Source organism: Aedes albopictus, chromosome 2 (genome assembly GCF_035046485.1).
Source record: "Aedes albopictus strain Foshan chromosome 2, AalbF5, whole genome shotgun sequence".
Taxonomy (NCBI): domain Eukaryota; kingdom Metazoa; phylum Arthropoda; class Insecta; order Diptera; family Culicidae; genus Aedes; species Aedes albopictus.
In genome coordinates this window covers 12,584,819-12,610,708 of record NC_085137.1, presented here as the reverse complement: position 1 = coordinate 12,610,708, position 25,890 = coordinate 12,584,819, and the positions used below count along the sequence as shown (strand labels likewise).

The window sequence follows — 25,890 nt, the reverse complement described above, 5'->3', positions numbered from 1 at the left end:
ATACACGGCCGAATATTCGTTTCGCCGAAAAATAAAATTCGAATTATTCGGTATTCGGCCGAAGGCCGAATAGTACTATTCGGTACATCACTACAGGTAACAGTAGCTTTTAATGAAAGAAGCTACCATTACACCCGTAGACTTTAGGATCTAAACTCAAGAATTGTTTGGATGACCTAGGATATCCGGACTGATTTGATACTGTCCATGGACCTATCAGAAGATTTACTGGACATGATAGATTACAATTCATTTTATAATAGCAGAAGTTACCGTTACACCCGTAGACATTAGGATCTAAACTCAAGAATTGTTTGGATGACTTAGGATATCCCGACTGATCTGATACTGTCGATTGAACTAGACATGATAGATTACGAATCGTAGCTTTGTATAGTGAATAAAGTTACCGCTACATCCATAGATTTAAGGATTTAAATTCAAGAACTGTTTCGATGACCTTAATATCCCGTCTGATCTGATACTGTCTATTGAAATTTCAGAAGACTTACTGGACATGATAGATTACAAATCGTAGTTTTGTATAATGAAAGAAGTTACCGTTACATCCATAGACTTAACCCTCTACTTCCCATGGTTGCTCTAGAGCACCATCGATTTTCGACGAAATCCGGACAAACGAAATTAGATAAATGTGATGCAATAATTTTTTAAATATGATTATAACCTCATAAGGTTAACCCAACTACTGACTACTTGTTTCAATAGTTGAACTATTGATAAACAATCAAAAACCTATTGATATACAATCAAAATTTTTTTCATTGATTTCGAAAAATTTAGCCAATTTGCAATAACTATTGTTCTACCACTTTTTTCGTAAATGCTTTTTTGGCATAGATTTAGTCGGTCAAAGTCGTGGGAAGGAAAGGGTTAAGGATCTAAACTCAAGAATAGTTTGGATGGCCTAGGATATCCAGAAAAAATTGTCTGCATAATAGTCTACCGTTTTTATGTTATTGACCACCAAAACTACAGAAAAAGAGTTTCAGGGTTAAGGGGGTGGGTGAATGAATTGTAGCTTTTTAGGTCATAAAGCGTGCATGTTAAGGGTGTTGAACGCAAATCGAAAGGTTGTAAGCGTCAAGTGTTACACGACTCCGTCGGAACTCGAAATGCTACTGATTATCAGCACTCACCTTATCCTTATCCCGATCGATGCTTTTGCATTTCAACCGCAGATGCCGCTCGAGATTTCCCTTCTTGGAGAACGGCGTAGCGCAGTGAGGGCACACAAGCGTAAGGTTTGCCCGTTTCACGGTGCACGTATGGCCGTGTTTCCGCAACTTGCTGTCCGTTTCGAACCGCCTCTTGCAGTACTCGCAGGAGAAACGAAGTTTCTTGTCACCCATGGGTTTCTTTTTCGCTACTTTTTTGGTGGTTTCAACCTCGGCCGCACTCACCTGGGCCGTCGTCGTAGGCTTGGGTTTGTGAAGTTTGCGCTGCTTCAGCGGAATGTTTTCCATCTCGTCGTCCGGAGACTTCGAATGGTTGGACTTATCTTTCTTGATCTTCGGTTTTATCTTAACTGGTTCTTCGGATTTGACTTTTTTCAGTTTGAGAGGTTTTTCAGACTTGATAGGTTTGGCCAGCTTACGGGGCTTGTACGATTTCGGGGATTTGACCGGTTTATCCGGTTTCCCCAGTTTCTCTACTTTCTTCGGTTTATCCGGTTTTTCTAATTTCTCCGGTTTCTCCGAAATTTCTTCGCCGTCGGCCCGCTTCTGGAATGCGCAAACATGAGGAAAAAAAAATGTAATTTTAGATTCAAATTCAATCTTGAAATAACTTACGATCGATTTGCAGTAGACCTTCTGATGCTTCTTCAAGTTGCCCCGATTGGAAATCATCTGTCCACAGAATGTGCACTTGACCTGTTTGTGCTGCTTCCGGACGGTGCACACCCGCTGATGCTCGATCAGGGAATCCCGCGCAGCGAAACCTTTCCGGCAATAGCCACAGTTGTAGGTCACCTCGTTCTTGTTGAAGCACCGTTTTTCTTCGTGCCTCTGCCGGTCCGAGTCCTTGATCCGTTGCCGACAGTGCGAACAGAACTCCCGCTTCACGATGCTCGTTGGAGTTTCGAGCGGAATGATCTGGCTCTGCTTTCGGGGTGTGACCTGTTTGACGGGAGATTTGGCCTTCACCAGTGCCAGCTGCTTCGGAGTTAGTTTCGCTAGCCGTCGCTGCTTGCGGTCCGGCGGGAGAGCGTTGGGTTTGGCCGTTCCGTCTGTACTGGCGAGTTGGGTCTGGGGATTTTCAAACTATCAGAACAAACGAGAAATACAAATGATAACAGTCACAAACACGAAAAATCATAAAATGTATACCCTTAAATCCTAAGATGATAACTGAATTATCTTCAAATACTTGGCTTTCAAACCTGACCTCCGGAAAAAATGTTATTAATTCTACAACAATGTGCCTGAAACAATTCCACAGAAAACCATCTGATTGTCTACATCCTTGATATCCCTGAAGTTTCAATTATCAAAAGGTTATGGACCACGCACGGAAGGAAGTAGACTGGAAGTTTTGGGTTAAGAAGTACTTGAAGTCCGTTGGCTTGTGGAAAGTCATCAAGAAGGAAGCTCCAGCAGTAGAAGCTAATTTGACGAAGTTCAATGATCAGAACCGCAAAACTGTAAATTTCATCATTTCGTTCATCCATGATGACCTGCTGGACCTGTTCCGGGAGAAGAATATACCGCCAAGGAAATCTGAAGTATTTACCTTCGAAAAGTTTTATGCTAAGTAGTGCATTGTCTCAAATCCTGATTCGGAAGTAACTTGCGAAGTTGAAGAACGCGGAAATAACATCCGTAAAAAGTCAAAAAGCATTTCAAGACTGATTCGTCAACTGGAGTCCGCGGAAGCAAAATTAGAAGAATGTGATCTGATCTCTCAATTGTTTGTAGCCCTTCCTGAGACGTACGACCCGCTGGTAACCGCTTTGGAGTATTTCGAAGAAAGTAAGGTAATGCTGAACGTAGTCCCAGAACGACTTATGGCCGAAAAATTGAAGGAAAGCGAATGAATGATCGACACGTTCAAGGAGAAAAATGCAACGTTTACGCTAGCAAGCATTGGTGACAGCAAATATGATGACGAAGTGATCAGTGTGATGCTGCCTCATTGAGCGGCGGCGCTTTGGCGGAGCAAGTCGCCTGCATCGCGAGGTTCCGTATCATGCCAAGTGATTATGCTATAGTTTGCTTATAAGATGGCTGGGAACAGATTGTTCCAGTTATTTACACAATATTAACAAGATGCAGAACTGGAACCAAGTTTGAAGAGGAGCGTGTATCATTTGAAAAGCAGAGGTGTCGGAAGTTCACCGGAAGATGTAACCGTTGTCATCGAAAGGGACACATGGCCAATAATTGCCTAGTCAAGATTCAAGCAGAAGCCAGCCTAGCTTGTAATGGCCGTAGCATTCATCCCAAGTAACATTTGGTGACCAATTAGTCTTGTAGAGGTTTTAACAATCAAGAATGGCATACTCCTCAGTGCGGAATGCCATCCCGCTGTTAACAATCATCATAAAACCGTATATCTTTTATTTTAGGTTTGTGATGATTTTAAGAACCTCTTCTAGTCTATTTGTGTAAAAAATGTTACTTGCGATGTTGAATACCAACCAAACTTCCGGAGATCCTCGGAGAAAACCCATCAAGCTAGACTCCGGCGCAAGTGACCATATCACTAACGAGAATGGCTTCAAGAGTCTGGCCAAGCTGAATCAACCGATCATCATCAGTGTTGCCAAAGACAATGATCGAAGCCTGGCACAAAGTAGTATTGTTGAAGTAAACAGTATTTGCGAGCAAAACAGATTTCTATCAAGAAGTTGACTAGAGCAGTGATTAAGGTAACGTTTGGAAAACCAGAGGGCAACTGCTACGAGCTGGATGTCTCCTATGCTGCCTTTCTGACACCGGCGACATCTGGGAAGTAGTAGCTTAATATCGCTGACTTAAATCCAGAAATCCGAAGAAAAATCATTTTGTCAACCTTGCGTGTATAGAACCGTTCAGGGGTATCCGGGTACGTGAAAGAAGGCCTTTGGAACTAACCCATTCGGATTTATGCGGTCCTATTACACGCACCGCATGAAATGGCTCGTGTGATTTTGTCTCCGTCATTGATGATTATTCACTTTGCCGTGGTTTGAATGTTGAAAACGAAGTCAGAAGTATTTCAAGACTATTGAAATTATGAATCAATGGCGACAGCAGCCATGGTATCTATAATTTCGAAGATGACGGTCTACCAAGGGCGTGAATATTTTTCGAAAGCTCAATACGACTTTTATACGTCAAAAGGAATTCAAGACGATTCAACAGTGACGTACAAATATTCCTAAAGGATTCTCGGGATTGCTGAAGCAATCTAGGAAAGAACTTTCAAAGAAATCTCGGGTTACTGCAACATGCTCGAGGAATTCTAGAAGGAACTTATGAAGAAACTCTAAAAGGAACCCTAGAAAGAGGTCCTGGAGAATTTCCGGAAGAAGTTTCACGAAGAATCCTGGAAAGATTTCCTGAAAAAAATCCAGGAGAAATCTCAAAGGAATTCTTCTAGAAATCACAAAAGATACGCCTAAAAGAATCCAGGAAGAAATTCCAAAAAAAAACACCTGCAGGAATCCCAGAGGCTTTTGGGTTAATTAAAGAAGGATTTTTTGATGAATCACTGCATGAAGAATTTTTTGGGTGAATATTAGACAGAATTCAGAGAGGAATCTCATAAGCAACTTCTGGTTAATTTTAGATGAAAATGGAATTTCAAAACAAATTCCGCGAGAAACGGGTGATGGAACTTCTGGCGGAATCTTAGCATGAACTCCTTGAGGAACCTCAGAAGAAGGAATCCTTCTAAACAAGGAATCATAGAAGGAACTTCTTTGGAATTTCTGAAGCTAGTACAGGAATCCCAAAATGTAGCTCTTAATTAATCTTAGCAGAAAATCCTGAGAAATACCAGAAGGAACTCCGTAAATAACCCATTACAGAACTCCTTGTGAAATCCCAGCATGGACCCCTGCAATAATCTCAGAAGGAGCACCTTAAGTACTCCAGGAAGAAATTCTCGGCGGAATGCTAGATCTCCTGGAGGGATATCTGGAAGGATTCCGAAGGCATTTCTTTAATGAAACTTATAAAGAATTTCTACATAGATGAAACTCATTAAGAATTTTGGATCAGAATTCCTAGGAAAATCTCGAAAAGCAACGGAAGAAAATCCTGGAGGAAACCTGCTATTTCTCAAGAATGAAATTCTTCGGGGATTTTTGAAATTCCCGAATTTGACTTGACAAACTCCTCCAGGAGTACCTTCTAAGCAACCTTCTGAGATTACTTCAAGAGTTCTTTCTGAAATTCCTTCAAGAGTTCCTTCTGTTTCCCCCCTCGGAGTTTTTTCTGGAATTCCTTGAGTAGTTCCTTCGAAGATTGCCCAGGAGCTTCTTCAGGGAATTCTTTTTACGACTTCTTCTCTTAAGATTTTTTTCATGAACTCTTTCTGGGATTCCTCCAGAGAATGTTTCTTTTAGGATTCCTTCCAGAGTTCCTTCTGGGATTCTTACAGCATTTTTTACGGAGAATGACCAGGAGTTCCATGTAGGATTTCTAAATGAGTTTGTTTCTACATTACTCAAGAAGTTTGTTCTAGTACTCTTCAAGAAGTTGTCATTCCTTCTTCTGAGATTCCTTGAGGAACTCTTTCTGGGATTTCAGGCCAAACATTTCAATAGGTCCTATCTGCATTTGAGTGGCTCTCTTTGTTCAATGTCTCTTTCAATTATTGCAATGTAATGGCACACTTTTCAACCATTTTTGCAGTACAAATCAAAAGACGATTATTTTGACCATCGTTCAATGTGTGACGATCACTTGGTAGATCGGGATTGTGTTCTATTTACCGAACGATCATTCTTTACGACTAGTGTAGGTTTGAACCGCTAACTGCTCGGTCGCCTTTCGGTGCAATTCAGTGGTGTTAATAAAAGTAAGTGAATTCAGAATTTCCAACTTTATTACGACGGTCTCCGGAGAAAACTACCCAACCCAATCATCATGTTACAAATGCAAGGAGACAATCATAATATGTACAAAGAAACAGCTGAGATATGAAAGAGAGGGAAACCAAAGAGAGTCTCTCTTCTGCAGATTGGACCTTTAGACATGTTTGGCCTGATTTCTCCATAAGTTTCTTTTAGGACTCATCTAAGAGTTCTTTCGCGGAAAGGCATTTCTCGACGTATACTCGTGGGGGAGTCCCGATACTCCTGGATGAATCCCAGGAATATTTTTTAGGGGAATCTCAAAAGAAATTTCGGAAGGAATCTCTGGAAAAATCTTTGAGAAAGTTCCTGTAGGAATCCGGGATAGAACCTTTCAATGAATCTGGAAGAATCCCAGAAAGCTTCCTATAGCTCGCTGAGGAATCCGAAAAAGAACTCTGAGGAATCCCAGGAAGAATTTATAGAGGAGTCTCGCAACAAATTCCTGAATCTCGAAAGAAATTTCTGGAGGAATCCCGGAAATAATTGTCCGTTTTTTGAGGAATCTAGGAAGTAATTTCTCGGAAATAATCCCTGAGGAATACTGGAAGAAATTGGTGGAGAAAGAAAGAAATTCCTGGAAAAATCCCTAGAAGAATGCATTCCAGAAGGAATTTTCAAGGGATACCTGGCGGAATCACAGAATAAGTTTCTGGGGGAATTCCACCTGTAAATCCAAAATAAGTACTAATGGATTTTCTTTTCAATTATCAGGATAATAATTACCTATACATAGTTTGCAAGATTTCTTGGAAAACATCCGAAGATTTTTTTTTTTTCATTTTTATCTATCAACATTTTGGCTTCTTGTACCCCATTTTCTATAATTTCGCCTTTCCATAAATCTAATGAGTTTAAATTTTTACTCAGGGGATAAAATTAAAAATACCATTTAGAATTCGCCCGATTTCAAATCACTCCGATGATCATACCCATAAATATTTATAATCAGAGCACCTACCTTTTGCGCCGGATCGCACCGATGTTTCAGCAGCAGATTCCGGGTCATGAATGCTTCCGGACAGTGCGGACACGGATGCTCGGCGTTTACCCGACCCAGCACGCACCGTCCGTTGTGATGCTGGAAGCGCGTTTTCTTGCCCACACTCTGCTGGCAGTAGACGCACTTGGTAAGCTCTTCCACCACCACGGCCGGAGGCGGCCGTTGCTCCTCCGCCTGCTCATGCTTCTGTTGCTGCTGCTGCTGTTGCTGACCCTTCTTAACGATGGCACTTTTATCGTCCGGGACGGACGACGAGGATGGCGCTGGCAGCGGCACCGGCACCCCCGTGGTAACTTCCTTGGTTGAGTTTACGCTGGCAAGGTTGTCCGTTTGCTTACGGACCCACACCAGACACTGCCTTTGCACGTGCCTGTTGAGGGCGGATTTCTTTAGGAATTTTTTGTTACAATACTGACACACAATGGTATGAGTCCAGTTGCCGGTTCTTGGCCGTTTCAGTTTTTGTTCGGAGTTTGTTGGTTTAAGCACTGGGAGGGGTTTCGGGTTTGAACTCGCGGGTGGTTCCGGAGTTTCGCTGGGGGCGGAAGAAGTATCGTACGGAGAGGAAGAATGGTCTGCAGGCGGTAAGCTGATTCCCTTCGCTTCGCAGACCTGCCGATAGACACGGCAGCTGTTGCGCAGATGGCTCGGGATGCCTTTGCTGCTGGAAAACGTTTGATGGCAATAGGCGCACTTTGGTCGATTCGAGGCTCGATACTTTGGTTCCAGACACTTGCCGTTCCGATGTTTGTAGGGTTTCTTCATCTTTTTCATGCAGTGCTGGCAACGCTGCTGCTGGGCCAGGTTGGTCGGTGTGCTAGTGGAGGCCAGCAGCGATGCTTCGGGGATTACACTGACCGAGAACCGACCCCAGTCGGCGGTTTCGGAACTTCGGGGGGCTTTCTCGGGTAGGCTGGAGGAGATTTCCTGGAATGGCGATACGGAGAAGATGCATTTGCTGGAGATATGGGAGATATTTCGAAGAGGCAGAGTAATAAGCATGAAGCACTCGAAGGTTCGTTTCTTTCACTTTCGTTGAAGTCTTTTGTCACAAGTATAATTAATTCACTGCTAGTGCTGTGAACCGGAAGGGTGCGGAAGGGTTTTGATTTTTTTTACAATTAGAGTTTTGAATCTGCACGCCACTTACAAGTGATGAAGGCATGACGAATACAGTAAAGAAAAATTAAGCGTAAATGCAAATAATTTAAGGAAGGGATGAAATTAAATCATATATACATAAAAAGCGTACTGTAGCTTAAGATTTCATTGAGCCTTCTATGATAGAGGGTTATCACGAAAAGATAGTTTTGTTAAAAGAAATAAAGCTCTTATATTCATTCATGTCATTAAAATGTGATTCAAATGTCATGTTCAGATGCGATTTGTTTTTGTTTATGTGCCTAGATAAACGATAACATCAATCTTATCATAGAATTCTACTTACTTTTTTGTTTGGTAAAAAGCTTCCTTCCGCATCTAGCCTAAAATAAAATGTAATTAACTTTGATGGAAAGATTATAAGTTTTTGTTTGCACATTTTATTCTTTATTATGATTATTAATTTGACATTTTCGTTTATCCACGAATTATATACCTTATAATACTAGATCAGCTTGAACTACGAAGACGAATTTCACACTACAATAACATTCAAGCAATAATGTCCCGGAACGAGGCATCACGTGCCTATATGGTTAGTCGAATTATTAAAAATCGGAATTAAGTAATATGATGGGATGGAACTTGCGGAAAAGTTCAGTTAGGTGGTCGTTCGAAAGGACTCGAATGGCCAAAAACAGCATCTACACTAAATGGCTCACTAGCGGAGTTGTCCGTCACTTCCATCATAGGTGCTTGACTGGTGCTGGCACTGCCGCTGGGTCGTTGGATGTTATATTTCAGATTCTTCGGTCGGTTCCGGTGTTTGGAGGTGCTCATTTTGGACAGTACCCTTTGCTTGCTGTTCTTCAAGATCCGTTTGAAAAAGTTTTCGCATTCCATTTCCGTGAAGCTACTGTCGGCCAGAATGATCAACCTCAGAAACAGGGCTCGGAATCTCTTGTAGAACTTGATGGCATATTTTCCGTTTTCCATGTCGGGGAATAATTCTTGACTTCCGTTGTCCGTTGGTGCGGTAGTTCGAGAGTTCCCGGTCCAGGAACACTGCACCAGGAATGGACGAGTTACGAAGTGGTCTATCAGCTTGTAGCAACAATCGATTCCGTTTGCCCTTCCGCTATTGCCGCAGATGAAGCTCAATTTGGCCACGTACTGCTGCATGACGGAGTCATCGCTCAACGTGGCCTCCAACGCGTTCAGATCCTCAATCGAGTTGACCGGGTCCATGATGTCTGCGCTGAAAACCATCGGAGCCGCCGCCATTGGAGCATTCGTGGCAGCAGATGCAGCAGCAGCTGCTGCAGCCTTTGCATTCGATTTGAAACTTTGCGTCAGGTACTGAACGTTGGAGATCGTGTCGATGATCATCTGCATCATTCTCTGCTGGTTGTCCATCATTTTGGACTGATTGTCCACGATTGCTTCCAGCATCTGTTTCGACTTCTCGCTGCACACCAGTAGGCCACTGCGTGGTTTACCAGGATAGACATGCCTCGGGGCGGTGCTGCGATCATCGGGGTCAATCTAAAAAAGGGTGCAAATGCGGAGAAGAATTCATTCGTTGTAGAGAAAGCGTGTAATTGTTTTACTTGATTTGGGATTTATTTACGAATTGCGTTTTGGTAATGAATCAGGAGCTGTGGGTTCGATTTGAACTTCCCTAATCCCGTGATCGAAGGCTCCGAAAACGGAACCTTTTTCAATCTGAAAGATTTGAACGAGCGTAGAGCACGGAAACGCGAAATAAACTATAGTAACTATTGGTGATAAGTATCGATTGACTGAGCTCCTTAAAGCTTCTATAAAAATATTCACAAAATGCATTTTTCGAGACATTTTTGAAGATTTGAAAAAATAGAATACAATTACAATAGTACTGTGGAGTTGATACATTCACGATCAAAAGTTTGGGGTCAGCCCTTCAAAAGCATGATCTTTTTTTAGCCCACAGGTTTCTCCGCAAATTTTCGTTTCGATAGCAAAACCTACCCAAGTAACATATCATGCAAAAATACTTTGAATATGAGCCTCGTTTGTGCCCAACAACTACAAGTGAGAGCGTATTATTTTTATTTGAAGCCGAGACTTACTCTCGCACTCCGCATACCTAGCCACCAAGCAGTCTGTTTGCTGGTGTCTAATTCAGTATGCGTCGAGAGCTCGGCACGGTCGCACGCTCAAATAAAAATAATACGCTCTCACTTGTAGTTGTTGGGCACAAACGAGGCTGTGTTGTGGATTGACATCTAAGCCGAAAGAGAGATAGATGGTTCTTGAAAAAGTGAATGTTCATGGTGAGGGCTCGGGTTCAGTTTGGCTTTCTATTCCGCAGAATTATCACCTGTTCTGGGGCTTAGTTGGTTAAAGCACCGGTCTAGCGAATACGGGGTCGTGGGTTCGAATCCCACCAGAACGCGATTTTTTTCAAAAATTCATCCCTCAATTTGTCAATTAGCAACATTCTGTGTCTTCTAACTACAAGTTTTTCTGTAAGATACATAAGAGCCAAGAAGAAAGCAATGAGTCGGTGTCATAGAAGCTGCTTGTGCATGTGCATGTTGATTAAGTTCGCTAGATTGCTATAGGTTTCGTATGGAAACCACCGACGAACCGACGTGACAGCTAGAACAAACAAATTCAAATTTGTTGTCCGCGACGCCCTGATGAAAAATATCCGAACACTATTGCCACCTCTATAACGGTTCGCGTTGATTTGCTAGCTTGACCCCAAACCCCTGTGTGTTCATATAGGAAGAGGTTCGCGTCTGCGCTGATTTGACAGAAGGGTTCGCTCGCTTTGCTGGTCGACCGTTAAATTGAGGGGGGACAGTTTTGAAACACCACTGTCACGTCGGTTCGTCGGTGTGGAAACTTCTGCTCATACAGTAAAACCTCCATGAGTCGATATAGGGCACTGCATGAAATTCCCTCCTTCTCTTTCACTATTACAGAAATTTTGTAAACAACAAGGCCAGGAAACGTCAAAATCCCATACAAAATCAAAACATTGCAGTGTCCTATTGAAGGGACCATCGGCTCAAGAAAATGAGCCATTTTACGAAGTGACAACAATGTTGATGATGACATTGATTTTCACGGGTTATTGGACGCTACCTCCTGTCAAAATTCATTCATAAAATCGGCTCGTAAAATGGACTATATCAAGTAGTCAACACAGAGAAACAGACGTAACACTTAGGCAGCATCCATTTATTACGTAACGCTGAAATCGACCTTTTTTGATCCCCCCATCCCCCTCCGTAACGCTTTTTTGTATGAAAATCCTAAATTTTTTGTATGAGCCGTAACGCTTAGCCATACTCCCCCCTCCCCCTAGAGCGTTACGTAATTTGTGGACGGCGCCTTAGAACAAATTTCATTAAAAAAACATCGTCACGAAAACGTGATCCCAATGCCCAATGCTGCACGTACTGTGTTTGGCCTGGCCGCCACTAGATAGCGGTAGTGAGTAAACGTCAAACAGGGGCAAAAACGATAACAGCACCGCGAGTGGTCAATCGACCTACTACTGAATATTTGAATCAACCGTTAAAAAGGTGATCGATGGGAGGCGATGAGAGTGTGACGTCTGTTTCTCTGAATAATCCTTTGTGAAGTTTTTTGGGCGACCATCATAGTAATCCAGAAATTATTTTTCAGTGGGGAGAAAAATACCTCCATGAGTCGATATCGAGTCACGGAACATTGAAGTTCGACTGTATATAGGGCACTGCACTGTTTTGATTTTGTATGGGATTTTGACGTTTCGTGGCCTTGTTGTGTACAAAATTTCTGTAAGAGTGAAAAAGAAGGAGAGAATTTCATGCAGTGCCCTATACAATACAGTATTCTACACTGAAAACAATCCAAACGTCGTTGTTACGTGAAAACATACGTGGTTTTTTTCCATCGCACTTTTCACGTAGCACTTAAGTGAAATATGGATAGCTGAAAATGAACTCATGAATAATCAGTCCACCAGTCGTCCCCGTGATAGCTACGTGATATTTCACGTAACGACTACGGACTTTTTCTGTACCTTTTACAGAGGGCAACTATAAACTTAAGGTATTATTATTTCAGTAATTTTTATCAAAAATATATGTAGGAATCGCGGGTTTGATACCGTGGCCGTACCAAATTCCTAACACTTTTTGCGATTTCTAACTCCGCATCCACGCCATTCAAAACAACCAGCGTGAACGGGTTTTACTATCGCTACGAAGTGTTGGAAGTAGGTGTGGTCACTATATCAATTTTGTGAACAACAATAAAAGTAATAACTTGATCATATCAATTCCATGTTTATTCGTAATAATTGAAACACGGTTGAACACGAACGAGATCACTTTCGGCTAGCTAGTTATTTTTTTTTCATCAAGCTCGATTTTCATTTTGCTGCATACCTAAATGCCGATGACAATCCGCGTCCACCATTCCTGGAGAAGCACTAGCAATGATTGATTATCAATTATTTCAATATTTCTGATATTAACTACTTACAGTTGTTTAAAACGCAGAATAATTGGTAACAAAAGTAGATTTATTGTCAACTGCCGCCATCTTGTTGATCGTTTGGGCTCCAGGCTGCTGGTGGATGAACTAGAAGGCTTTTACAATGAAATGAACAGGTTACGTGAAATTTCACGTAAGGGATACCGGGTACCAGAGTGAATGCAACAGGGGTTTCATTTGATAATCATCAATAATTTGGTAACTGTTACCTTCGTCAGGTGAACTAAAGAAAATGAACGCATTTTCGGTGCTACGTGATTTTTCACATAACCTTGACGTTTGGATTTTTTGGAGTGTAACTTCAAGCCGAATTAAGAAAGCTTTACCACAGAGAAATAGACGTCACACTCCACTCGCCTCCCATCGAACACCTTTTAACGGTTGATTAAAATATTCGGTAGTTGGTCAATTGGGTTTTTAAATTTTGAAAAATGTATTGATTTTTTGAACTTTGTTTCGATACCTAAAATCAATTTCAAAGAGATTTTTTGAAATCACCTTTTGACAGGTGGGCAACTGTTTGACAGCTCCGCTCAGTACAAACTGCGACGAGGGGTGATTCGACAAATCGCTCCCAACTTCAAATTGATTTTTAACTAGGTTCCCGAGCTTAAAAATTCATGAAAATTTGGATTTCGGCTCAGTTTGACATGTAGATTCAGAATATCAAATTATCTCAACACAGTTAAAGAAGCCAATTGACCACTCGCGGCGCTGGTATCGTTTTTGCTTCTGTTTGACGTTTGCTCACTACTAGGTGGTCCGGCCAATTAGTTAGGGCGCAAAATGTTCATAGCAGGGGACCCGCATGCGGCAAGGTAGGCCTACTGCTCATCTTTTGCGAGTGTGTTAGTGTGACTGGCAACGCGACCAGAAGCCTAGTCGAATCCTGCTTAGAAATCGGTTTGTTTTGTCGATGGGGGTGGCCCGCGAAATCGCATTGTGTTGTTTGGGAAGGCCCGCTCGATGCATGTTAGGTAGGCGTAGTTTGTTCGAGTTTGACGTGCCTGCACCCTCCCTGGTTCATAGTCATTGACTGAAAACAGCACGAATTTGAATGATTCTGCACTCAATATTCAAAACAAACAAATTCATTTTCGCTCTCCCTCTTCACATAGTCAGTCATTTCTTAGTCATTACATATGAAGCCGATCGAGAAACATCTTCATAATTACCTACACGGAGAGACGAAACTACCCAAAAGTGAGTTCTTTCCACTCAACTTCGGGGTTGCGTGCGTCAAGCCACTTTTGAGTTGATGGAGTCGATGTTTTTGTTGGGTTGTTCCCGCTTGCTTCCATGTGAAAGGAATACCTAATTTTAGGTTTTTTTCACCCAACCGAAATTTTGACTAGGTTGTATTCACTCAAATTTGAGTACTGTGCTGGAAACTCAGTTTTGGCTTGACGCACTGAACTGCAAAAGTTGGGCTGTTTCTCTCTTCACTCTCTGACAACATTAGAAAGAGCGCATGAAAAGGGAGACGAAAAAGAACTCAAAATTGAGTTTAAAAGTACCTAATTTTGAGTTTTTCAGTTTCTCCGTGTACGTTTATGGCTACGATTCCTTCCAAAATCAATCCACAACAATCAAATAGGAAAAGATCTGTGTAAAGCACCGTTAAATGTAATCGAAACGTTGAGATCTTATCAGCAAAATAACACTTTGTAAGATGTTTACAATTATTCATTGAATTTCATTCAGTTGACAAACGAGTATCCAGCAGCTGAATATGAATATGCAGGCAAGTGAATGAAAATTGCCGCACGGTGAACTTCAGCTCGTCTGCTCGAAAATGTCGCGCCCTGATTACAGTACGATTAGCATTGGGCGGTTATGATTTCGTAACGATGTTTTTCAATGAAATTTGTTCCGAGTGTTACGTCTGTTTCTCTGTGGCTTTACATTCACATTAAATTTAGTTGAGGAGTCCATAGTTACTGCGAGAAGTCAGATAGGTTTCTACGGCCTCTAGGAGAAACTTGTGAGTTCAAAGAAACCCTAGATTATGTCTTGGCATTTGAAATATATAATTGTCAGAGACGCTTGGCATTCTCATATATTATTTCACGTATTTCTCTAGCATTTGTTTTCGAGAAAGTAAATAGTTTCTTTGAAATTTGATAAGCTGCAGATCAATTATTTGGGGGATGCGTACCGTGTAAAACAAGTTTTTTTGGTTTAAAATTCGAAAAATCGTGTAAAAAAGTAGCATGACTTTTCGACAAATCAGGCAAAAATAATAGTTTGACAAATTGACATATCGTGCAAATCGAGAATCAGATGCACATAGTTAAGAACCTGTCACTTTGGCATTAATAGGTATGTTCTCAACAAATTCAATAATAATATTTTGAATTTTCTTTATGGGCCCTACATTCAGCTAGAAACACCCTGTATCTTCAGATCAAAATTGCTCTCTAAAATCCGGCAACATGATAGGCTGGGATGGGACAAGATGGGTCAGTGCCGTTTTCTTGCGCATTATCTAAATGTTTTGATAAATGTTGATAATTCCGTAGGTTGACCAACATTCCCAAGTAACCATTGGACAGTATTATTTAACATGCATGCTAGTACCTATAGTGCTGTCATAGAACTGACGTGCTCTATATTGGCCGAGTAAAAGCCCTAAAAGCCCGAAAAGGCGAAATATAGTGTCCCATAAGCATTTTAGGGCAAAATTCAGTTAGGGGCCGTTCACCAAGACAGGTACAGTTTTTGGGGGAAGCGGGGGGACTGGTCAATGTCGACGCTCCATACAACTAAAAAAATAATAATCCCGAAATCGAACACCGTTTTGACCAGTTTTATATTTTTAGTTACGTTCTCACGTTCAAAACAACAACTTGCAAACCGTTAATTTTTTTTTTTCAAATAATTTAATCACTAGCATAGGTGTATACTTACAAAATTATATAAATATAGGTATTGCCGATTTTTGTTGGGAAATCTGAATTACTTGATAAATGACCCAAGACTCATCTTGATTCCTACGGGTCACCTATTTAAAAATTACTTGTCAAAACGTATGTTTTATTTATTTTTTTAACTTTCTTTCGTTGTTTATGATAGCTAACAAATGTATGGAAGAGTACAGGAACGATATAAAGAATTCGATTTGTATTTTAACCCTTCAGGACGCATGCTGTTGTAAAAAGTACAACACTACCAAAAAAACCTCGCTCGTCGTATACAGCGCAAACGCGGTGCAATTTCGGTAGCTTGATGGCGCGCGTCCTAAAAGGTTAATGGTTATTGAGGATCCATCATTAACCACCGTCCCGGTTGAATCGTCAGCCATTGTTCTGTTGTTAGTAAGATGCAAATCTAAACTTCTACTCCATATTATTGGCTAAAAATTTAATCGTTCATTTGCTCACTTGCGGTGCACAATCGACTAAAGTTTCAACTACGTCAGTGCAGTGGAATTTGATATTTGCATCTTCAAAATCGTGAGGGAAAGAGAGGGAAGATAGGAAAAATTACAAGTCGTCCCGTGCGGCCCTAAGTGACCCATCTTGCCCTACTGCATCCTATTGTTAAAGCATTTTTTTTTTGAAAACTCCTAAAAACTGCCAACAGTTTCTGAACATTTTTGGAATGAAACTTCTTAAAAAAAGTCATCGGAATTACTGTTTCCAACACACTTCCCGGGACATTCAATTGAAAGTTTTTTTTCTTCTTTTCAGCGTAACGTCCGCACTGGAATAAAAACTGCTTCTCAGCTTTAGTGTTCAAAGCGTTCAATTGTTAACTGGGAGCTTCCTCTGTCAATGACCATTTTGCATATGTATGTCAGACACGAAGATAGATTCTCTATTCTCAAAGAAATCAAGGAAATTTCCATCGGGGCATCACTCTCAGCATGGCCTTGCTAAATACCCACACGCTTATCGCCTCGTTTATATGGGTGTGAAAGAGAGACTAGTGATTTTTTTGTTATGAAAGACCAATAATAAGAATCAGGTGAGTAACGTAACGCGTGGGTACTAAAAAACAGGTTGGGATTCCGGTATATTCTAGATAATACAATAAACACACATACGAACAAATAATTTGAAAACGGTAGTTCAATACTTCCTTTTATTTAACAAACACACGATGTTCGAGAAACACTAGAAGCAAAAAATCAACTTATCGACCTTCACTGCCCAAACTGTCGACAATGGTATCCAAAAACTGCAAAGTTGGATAGCTAGTAAAGTTGGTCGCCACGTTCCGAACGGCCTCGTTCCTCAGGTCATCTTCGCTCCTCCGGGAGGAACCCATCCCGGCCAGGATGGCAGTAAGCTTAACCTGCGCTTCGTGCTGTTCATGCTGAAACGATCGGAACACGTTGTGCGGATCGGAGTGATAGGCAGTGAGAATTCGTGCCATCCGGTAGTGCCAATCTTTGCTGTGCTGGTAGGTGCTCGGGATGGCCTGGAGGATGTTCGAATGGAGCGACCAGAACGTTGGCGGGAACATGGGACGACTTCGCATGGGCGTGCCATCGGCCGTGTTGACGACGATTTTCCCAAAGATGTAGTTGTCGGCGAAATCGTCCAGGAGAGGATGTAGCTCGAGGGGGGCGTTCGTTTTGAGAACGTAGAAAGCGTCCGGAATGTGCTCTGGGGGAAGGTATGCCAGGGCCTTTAGGCGTTTGTAATTTTGCAGCAGCCAATAATTCTTCTCGAAGGACATGGCCAAACCGTGCCTCTCAACTGATCGGAACAGATGGTGCGAGAAGTGAAAGAAGCACATGGATTGTCTGGTTTGAGGGAATTCTGCTTCCAGGGCATTGACAAGAGGTTTTTCGAAATCCGTCAGCATCAACTGTGGGTTCAGTTTCTGTTCCATGCTGAGAACGGTTTCCTTCAGTTTGGAAAATATTTGCCGATATAGGGGTTCATAGGAAGCAGAAGCGAGTATGTAGATCGCTGGGCTCATTTGCTGGTGGGACGGACCTATGCTGCTGTGAATTATTAGAACTTGCCGTTGAAGACCCGTTTTGGCGGAGAAGGTTGAAGCTACGATCCAAAATTTGGAATGCATGAGGCTTTTAATGTCGGTCAGAGTGGCAAATACGAAGGCCGAGTGGCTGTCTGCGCGCACCTGAGCCTGATAGAACTGGGAACCATCGATGGCCCGTATGAGATCGAAAGGCACATCTATCGCTTCCAATGATATTGTCTCGGTCGTGTGTTCCTCGTGTCTAGCCCGCTTGATAATCTTCCGCTGCGCATTCATACTCAGTCTTTTTTGATCTGGAGACAGGGCTGTCACATCGTACACCTGGCGAATGATATCGGACGGCTTGGCGCCATCTGTAGCCGCCGCTTCCTTGAGCATGTTTCTTTGCTTGATTTCCTGAATTAAGGTGAGATCTGGAGCGTGTGTGTGAAGTCCCTTGTACGAGAGCATTTCATGTTTGTTGTCGAAGAAGTCGGTGGTCACTCGAGCCGGACATTTGGGTAAATTCAGCTGTCCTTCGGGCTTTCTACTGCGTCCTTTGCATTCCCAGTAGCACCTGTTACCTCTCTGAAATCGAAAACAAAAAGAAAACATTTACAGTTCATCGTTCAGCAGCGCATGATATTGCAACGTTAAACTCACCTGAGAATTCCGGTAGAACACATACCCGTCCAGCGCTAGCAGATCTTTGCCCCTGGATGTTTTCAGAATTTCAACTTCTTTCGAACCGACGTGCGCACCGAACTCACCACCACCTTCAATTTCATCACTCTGGCAAGGAAAGAACAGAAAAATAAGCACACGATTGGTTCCTTGCAATAAACAAAGGGATCAACAACTGATTTCAGCTGCTGTTAGTTAATTTATGGTGACTAAATATGACAGACAAAAAACGTGAATGCGAGGGAAATCTCTGACTTAAGATGTTGAGATCAATATTGAAAGGTGAAAGCAGCACTTCGATGCGCATTTGAATGACGATAAGAATAAAGACACTGGGGATCAGGGCAGGGTTTAACACAAAAGGCCGAAACCAGTGAAACTACCACATAAGACCGAAAACACAAAAGGCCGAATCACGAAAGGCCGAAGGTAACGAAAGGCCGAATGTAACAAAAGGCCGAAGATAACGAAAGGCCGAATGTAACAAAAGGCCGAAAGTAACGAAAGGCCAAATGATAAAAGACGCACATTAACTCGGTTTTCGTTTATTTAAATGCTCTATCTATTAAAAGAATGTATATATGGGTTGCTTACGTATTACATAATCTCAAATTGTTTTTTTGTAGTAGTCCCACTCCAACGTATAATGCACACAAATGGCACAAATGTCCCAAATGGAGGATAACGTGCCTCTGGAGCCGGCCTTCTGATCTGTATAATTTAATATCACTATACATGTCACATTTGTAGACAACTTCCAAACAGATTTGAGTAAAATGAATTTATTTTGAACAATAATTATTTGTTTAAATGTTTTTTTTTCTTGTTATAGATATAATTGGTATAAGTAATGGAAAGGAAAGGGTTAAGTAATAGAATTACTACTTTTGTAATTCGGCCTTTCGTTACTTTCGGCCTTTCGTTACATTCGGCCTTTCGTTACCTTCAGCCTTTCGTTCCCTTCGGCCTTTTGTTACCTTCGGCCTTCCGTGCTTTCGGCCTTCCGTGCTTTCGGCCTTTTGTGATTCGGCCTTTCGTAGTAGTCCCTCAGGGCAACGGAAAAATAACTACGAGGGAAGTTAGGGATGCCATGATACCATTTACCCCGTCAAAACTAACAAAGCAGCAGAACTCATCAAGGTGAGCTCAGAAAAGTTGCCCATCTGCCTGCACCGATTGATATCCAGAATCTTAGAAACCGAATAGAAATACCGGAATTGTGGAAGGAAGGGATAATCTGCCTCGTTCGCATGAACGACGTCCATTTCGGAATGCGATAACTTCAAAGCGACCACCATTTTGAATGTCATCTACAAGAAGCTTTCTCAGATTCTTCTGTCATATGTCACCTAAAACTAATGAGTTCGTGGGAAATTATCGAGCCAGCTTCATCGAGGGCCGGTCGACAACAGAATAAATCATTGCCGTACGGCAAATCCTCTAGAAATGCTGTGAATACCAGGTCCCAACGAGTTGGAGATGAACCAGCCGCGGCTGAAAATCTGCTTAATAAAGCTAATAATAAAGGTCCCAACGACTTTGCTGTTCAACGAATTCAGACGGCATACGATAGCACAGGTGAATTTGACGGAAGCTAAAGATCACTTTTTTTCTCTGGTGGCAACCCTATGAAAAGAGTAACTCCGCCAAAATTTGCCATGGCGCAGCATAGGTAAAGTGCATTTTTTTCACTTTTTCTTATCGAATTCCGCATCGTAGATAATCAAACGAGCACTTTTTGGAAAGAAAATGTAATTCTCTTTTTTTTTTTGTTAGCTGACCAATCCGATGTCTGTCGGCGTGGGCATCAAGAATGATGATAATGTAACCCATTACCAATGGAAAATAGCAACTACCAAGGCAAAATGTTAGTTAATTTTGAAGACAACAAATTGAACTTTTGATGTATAAACAAACGATTTTCTCCTCATCTCACCTAGCGAAGGTTATTCGAATTCTTCTATGGGGCTATAGTAAATCATGCACGAGAGTGCTTTAATGCTTCCACTTTTTAAAGGGTAGTTATCATTTGGGTTTGCCTGATGAGGTCACAGTAATGCTTTTCATGTTAATGCAACATATTCATCTAATTATTTCTCTCGAGTTCGATGAAAAACGATATCTACAAAGCTTAAATGGGCTACCGCTTGGGTTATCGTCACAAAAATAAAGGCAGAATCATACAAACTGAAATGTATGAATAATTGATTTGATTTTTAAACTTTATTACTAAGGCTGACACAAATTTCGGTTTTCTCTTATGTTACCCATCCAAACCCATGGTATAAGGTGTGACTGTCTCTATATGAGAATTCCTACCAAATATTTATAACAAAATAATTCTAAGTAGTTTGTCGGGTAATAATACAGGGTATTTAATCCAGTCGGGGAAGGGATCGTTATATTTTCTTCTCGTTTCAGAGAGCGAGCAATGGCGCTTAAACCTAGGCTTTCGAGCCAGGACACAAGGGGTTAATACCATAAATATCTTTGCCCCATCCCAGGAAGAAGAGGAGCCCCAACGGAGTGACATTAACTTTCTTAGCAACGTCACTCCCAACGTTTTTGTTTCACATTTATTACACATACGATACGGAGCGGCTGACGAGATGTCGCCGTTCCATAGTTCTGTTCAATTGTATTCAATAACGCTGCACAGTAGGCCTGGCCGCTTCAACACTTGTAATACATCTACGATGCCTTGCAAGTATTGATAATGACAAGAAAAATGGTAGAAGTAGTCGATTCTATCATTTTCTAGGATTCTTTCAATTAATGGCTGTGTATGTGTAGACTAGACTAGGCTAGACTAGACTATCCAGCGCATTCAAGTCTCGCTGAGGACTGAAAAACCCTAATTGATCCGCCTAGCGGTTATGGCGAATTTCTCGTGCCTCCGAAAACCTATTTCGACAAAACTCAAGTGACATGTTGATGAACATCGCACTTTCATAAGTAAAAAAATCATTTCATGGTACCAGAAATCATATCATTTATGCGGTTTTTTATGTTTGAGCCTAAAACTCTTAGAAAAAGTTGGTATCTTAGAAGTTCGCTATTTTGGATACTCTGGTCGCCATTTTTGGACTCCGAATATCATCCCCATTCCAAATACACCCATATTGCATAGTTTTAGCACAGAGAACCGACATCCAGGCTAGAACAAATTTCATTCAAAAAGTTGTGTAAGGAATTGAATCTTCACTTGAGTAAGGTTGCAAACCAATACACGATGACAACTTTAACGCCGTCAAACACCATAATTGCCACAATCAAGTGGTGAATTAAATTAGTATGGGAAATTAACCGATTGCTATTGCAGCACCGCGCTATTGCCAACTGAGTTGCCGATGAAATATTCCTAACACAAAATTCAGATTGGACTTGATTGTATGTTCTCTGTGGTTTTAGGGCCTAAAGACCATTAAACAGCCGCCATCTTGGATATTCCTGGATATCTGATATTAGATCACCATCTTGGATGTTCAGAGTTTCAGAAGTTTCAGAGCCTATAACACCATAAAACAGCCACCACCTTGAATTTGGAGCCGCCATCTTCGATTTCATCTTCATCATATTGGGTATTCTTTATCGCCATTTTTGGACTCCAGACATCTTCCTCATACCAAATATACCCATATTACATGGTTTTAGAGCCTAAAACTCAATTAAACAGCCGCCATCTTGAATATTAGGCTGCCATCTTGAATTTTGGGCCGACATCGTCGAACTGAGTTGATCGCGGTATACGTGACTTAATTGAGCTTCGGATTCTGGGGAAATTAAGTGAGTAATGCAAGGGTAAGCAAATCAATGATCGTATTTGCAATGTTAATTGATCAACAATTTCTACATTTTTTTTACAGTTGCGTAGGTAGCTTGATAGAAAAAATATTAGATTTCATATGTAAATTTTACATTGATACTTATGTTAATGACAAGGGATGTTGATTTAATTCATGAATGTTGGGTCCAAGTTCACTGAATGATGACATCATCTCGAAGTTTATCGTTTATTTCTCTAAGTAAGTGACTTATTTGTTTGTAGTAAGTACAAGCTATCTAGCTTCCACGGTAGTATCAATAATATTCGATTAATTTTCTGCCTTCATTATGCGATCGGACAAAGTGAGCTTTTTTCGCACTCCAAACCGCTGCGCATACTTCCACAAAGTAGCCATTGGGATGTTGTAAGCTACAGCTGCACTGGTGTAAGTCATGCCTCCATGGACCGCCTTCAACGCAATAGTCATCTGTTCCGGCGTCCAATTTTTTGACCCATTAATGATTGTTAAGGAAGAACATTTCGGGCGTTTTATTCCTCGGCTTTTGGCATTTTTCAAGATCCTATTGTAAGGAATATTGAACATTGCTGACGCTGTACTAATCCTCATGCCTTTCTGGATCAGTTTTAACACATTTTCCAACTGTTCATCAACCAAACGCTTTCGTGTACAAGTTCTCATTGTGGAATGTGTTGAAGGTGGTTCAACGGGAACAGGATGTTTTGTTTCGCAGTGGTGTGCCTTGTCTCGAAGACTGCTCCGAGAAATGTTAAACGGAGCGATCGCTTTTTGATCACTCCTGTCAGTACCAATAGTTTTGGATGTTTTTGTCATTTGTAGACTGGTGGAGTTTCGGTGTCGTTGGTTTCCTGCTATGACCTTTAGGGCTCGTGTTGGGGTATCGATGGCATCACATGTGGTTGCAGTTTGTTCCGCAGGAATCTGGCAACAGAAAACCGTAGTTTAGTTACCGTAAGGTCAGTCGTGTTCCAGAGGTAGTATGTGGCAGGTCATAGCTATCGGCACTATTTACATAAGCTTGCTATTTACATAAGCTTTACATTGTATTTGCATTTGATTGGACCTCAAACATCTAGAAGGGTTTCTCGCAAAACAATTCTCCTCAAATTCCCCATAGCAAGAGTTTCTATAGTGAGGCTTTGTATATAGACCTAGAAGAAGACTCCTGTGCTGTTTTGAGAATATGAGTGACAAACAGTAGTGGGCTGGATCCTATGTGCGAATGCCAGGATAGCGTGAAATCGAGGGAATTGCAAATTAGAAGAGTATTTAACTATATTTGATAATTTACTAATGCATTTTAAAATGCTGCTAATCATGAAACCCATTGTTGCCTAATTCGTGATGTGCCAAGATCGTAACATGCCAAAAAAATAAAGTATGCCACTAAATTGAAATCTTACTGTACAAGATCTTCGCATTCAGGGGACAAATCTAAGTAGGTAACGCAAGGGTAATAAAATTCATGTTTTATTTTTTTTTTCAATCTTCAATTGTTTGTTGATTAAATTCGTTAGTTTATTTTATATGTAATCACATAGTTTTCTAAAAATAATTCTGACTTGCTACTTGTATTATTCACAATGATGTTTTCAGGTAATGAATCTTGGATCCAAATTTACAATTTATTTCTCTAAATATGAATTATCGTCTTTTTTTTATTAGATTCCAACTGTCACGGTAATATAAATTTATTTCAATTCGGTTTGGATAAAATGGACCTCTCTCGCATGACTCCACTAAGTAGGCTGCAAGGAATGTTGCAAGTGGTGACAGTTGTGTGGAGAACCATGCCTGCTTTGATTGCCTTCAACGCACCATCAGTCCTCTGCTTTGAGACGTCCATTTTTTCGATCTTTCAATGTTGACTTCTGGTGTAGATTTTTGACCCGGAAATCTATCGGTTTCCTAGGAATGTTGAATTCCGTTGAAGCTTTTGAGATCGTCATTCCTTTTTGAATGGCTTCGAGGGCCCTACTCATCTGTTCCTCGGTCCAACGTCTTTTTCTGCTACTTTCATCGGGGAGGTGTTTCAGGATTTCAGATGTGCCTCCATTCATATCATCTGCGATGGACCTTTTTCGCACCCCGAAACGCTTCGCATACGTGTACAGAGTAGCCAGTGGAATGTTGTAAATGATGGCTGCTTTTGTAAAACTCATTCCTTCTTCGATCGTCTTCAACGCATCAGTCATCTGTTTCGACGTCCAATTTTTCGACCCTTTAATGATGGTTGAACATTTCGGGCGTATTATACCACAATGTTGGGCGCGGTTGTAGATAGTTTTGTAAGGGATATTGAATCTAGTTGCCGCGGCTGAAACCTTCATGCCTTTCTGGATCGCTGTTAGCGCCTCTGTCAATTGTTTATCAACGGGACGCTTTTGTCCACACGTTTTATTTGTCGACTGCATTTGTGGTTTATCGGTCATGAGGTATTTTATTTCACGGCAACGTTTCTCGTTCTTAGGAGTCCGTGTTGAGGCATCGGTGGCATTGAAGGTGGTCGCAGTTTGTTCCGCTGGCATCTGACAACAGAAAACCGTAGTTTAGTTCCACTAAAGGCAGTTACATGCCAGGAAGACAATATTGATGAAAATGGCATGCAACAACACAAGATCATAGCACTAATTCGAAGTTAATCGTTAAATCACATGAGAAGACTTAATAAGTTGTCATCGAACGAAAAAGAGATCACATTGGACTAATATTTGTCAACATATGTTGGGACAATACTGGTATAAAAAAAGCTAACAAGTGAACAAGTGGTTGCTCAGGCAACAAACTAAGACTTCCAGTATTGAGTAACAAATCAAGCTCCTTCGCAAGAGACTGTCTCAGGATTCCATCCGTTGAGTTATGCGACAAGTATTGAAGTTTACCTCAAAGGTGGACTTCCTCAGGAACTGATTCTATCAGTTGAGTTAGGCGAATAACTATTCCAGGTCATCTAAAAGGTCTACTGCATCAGAAACGGTTTTTTTCGTTGAGCCAAACGATCATGGATTGCCCATAGCAATCAGGGTCGTGCAATTTCGAAAGGAAAACATGACGTACGACGACTGTAGCAAATCGTTTCCCATGCGAACGGACTGCTGTGATGCTTCATCTCTCACCCAGCAACACACTCGTTCGTTGCTGCTACAGAAACAAGTGTGTATGAAACATGGGATGATACACTTGGATTTTCGTTTCATTTATGAGTCATTGAAATACTTCAACATGCTAAAAACACTATTTAAACCACATTTTTAAATACTGGTGCACGCCAATAGAATGATAATTATGTTTTATGAAAGAGGATAACAAATTCGACCACTTAAATCCAATTAACCGGCGCCCGTAACCATTGAGAGACTAGCGCGCACCAGTGAGACACTAATGCACTGACGGGTGAAGCACAAGCAATGCGACCGGGTGGGAGACTACCGAGTGCTACGATGAGTGGAAAAGTTTTTTTTAACGACCGAGTCATTAGAAAAATGTATGAAACACTTGAAGTGACTCATTCAAATGTTGCATGAAAGTGTATCATTGAAACGAAATTGTACGCCCCTGATAGCAATACGATTACGGATCAAAATGCTACCAAAAATAAAACCCAGAGAAATAAATTCTGTCGGCTTTGAAACGAATCCGGTACCTTGGCCGATACAGCCATCACGCAATGAAGATGAAACAATCGAACCCTGGGTTGAATAAAGGTAACGAAATATACAGAGACCCCACTGTGGAATACC

General features: G+C 41.3%; 1 protein-coding gene across 2 annotated transcripts in view; it reads right to left on the bottom strand.

Annotated features, from left to right (window-relative positions):
• The window catches only part of LOC109429871 (zinc finger protein Xfin), a 67,313-nt gene that overhangs the window by 5,203 nt on the left and 36,220 nt on the right, over nt 1-25,890 (bottom strand). Inside the window, exons 3-5 of one of the 2 annotated variants that reach the window (XM_019705856.3) lie at nt 7,047-8,015; nt 1,815-2,285; nt 1,161-1,745 (exon numbers count right to left, since the gene is read on the bottom strand). In XM_019705856.3, the coding sequence (XP_019561401.3) occupies nt 1,161-1,745; nt 1,815-2,285; nt 7,047-8,015 (2,025 nt within the window). The remainder of the gene's footprint in view (nt 1-1,160; nt 1,746-1,814; nt 2,286-7,046; nt 8,016-25,890) is intronic. The other variant, XM_019705857.3, reaches the window with a different exon arrangement.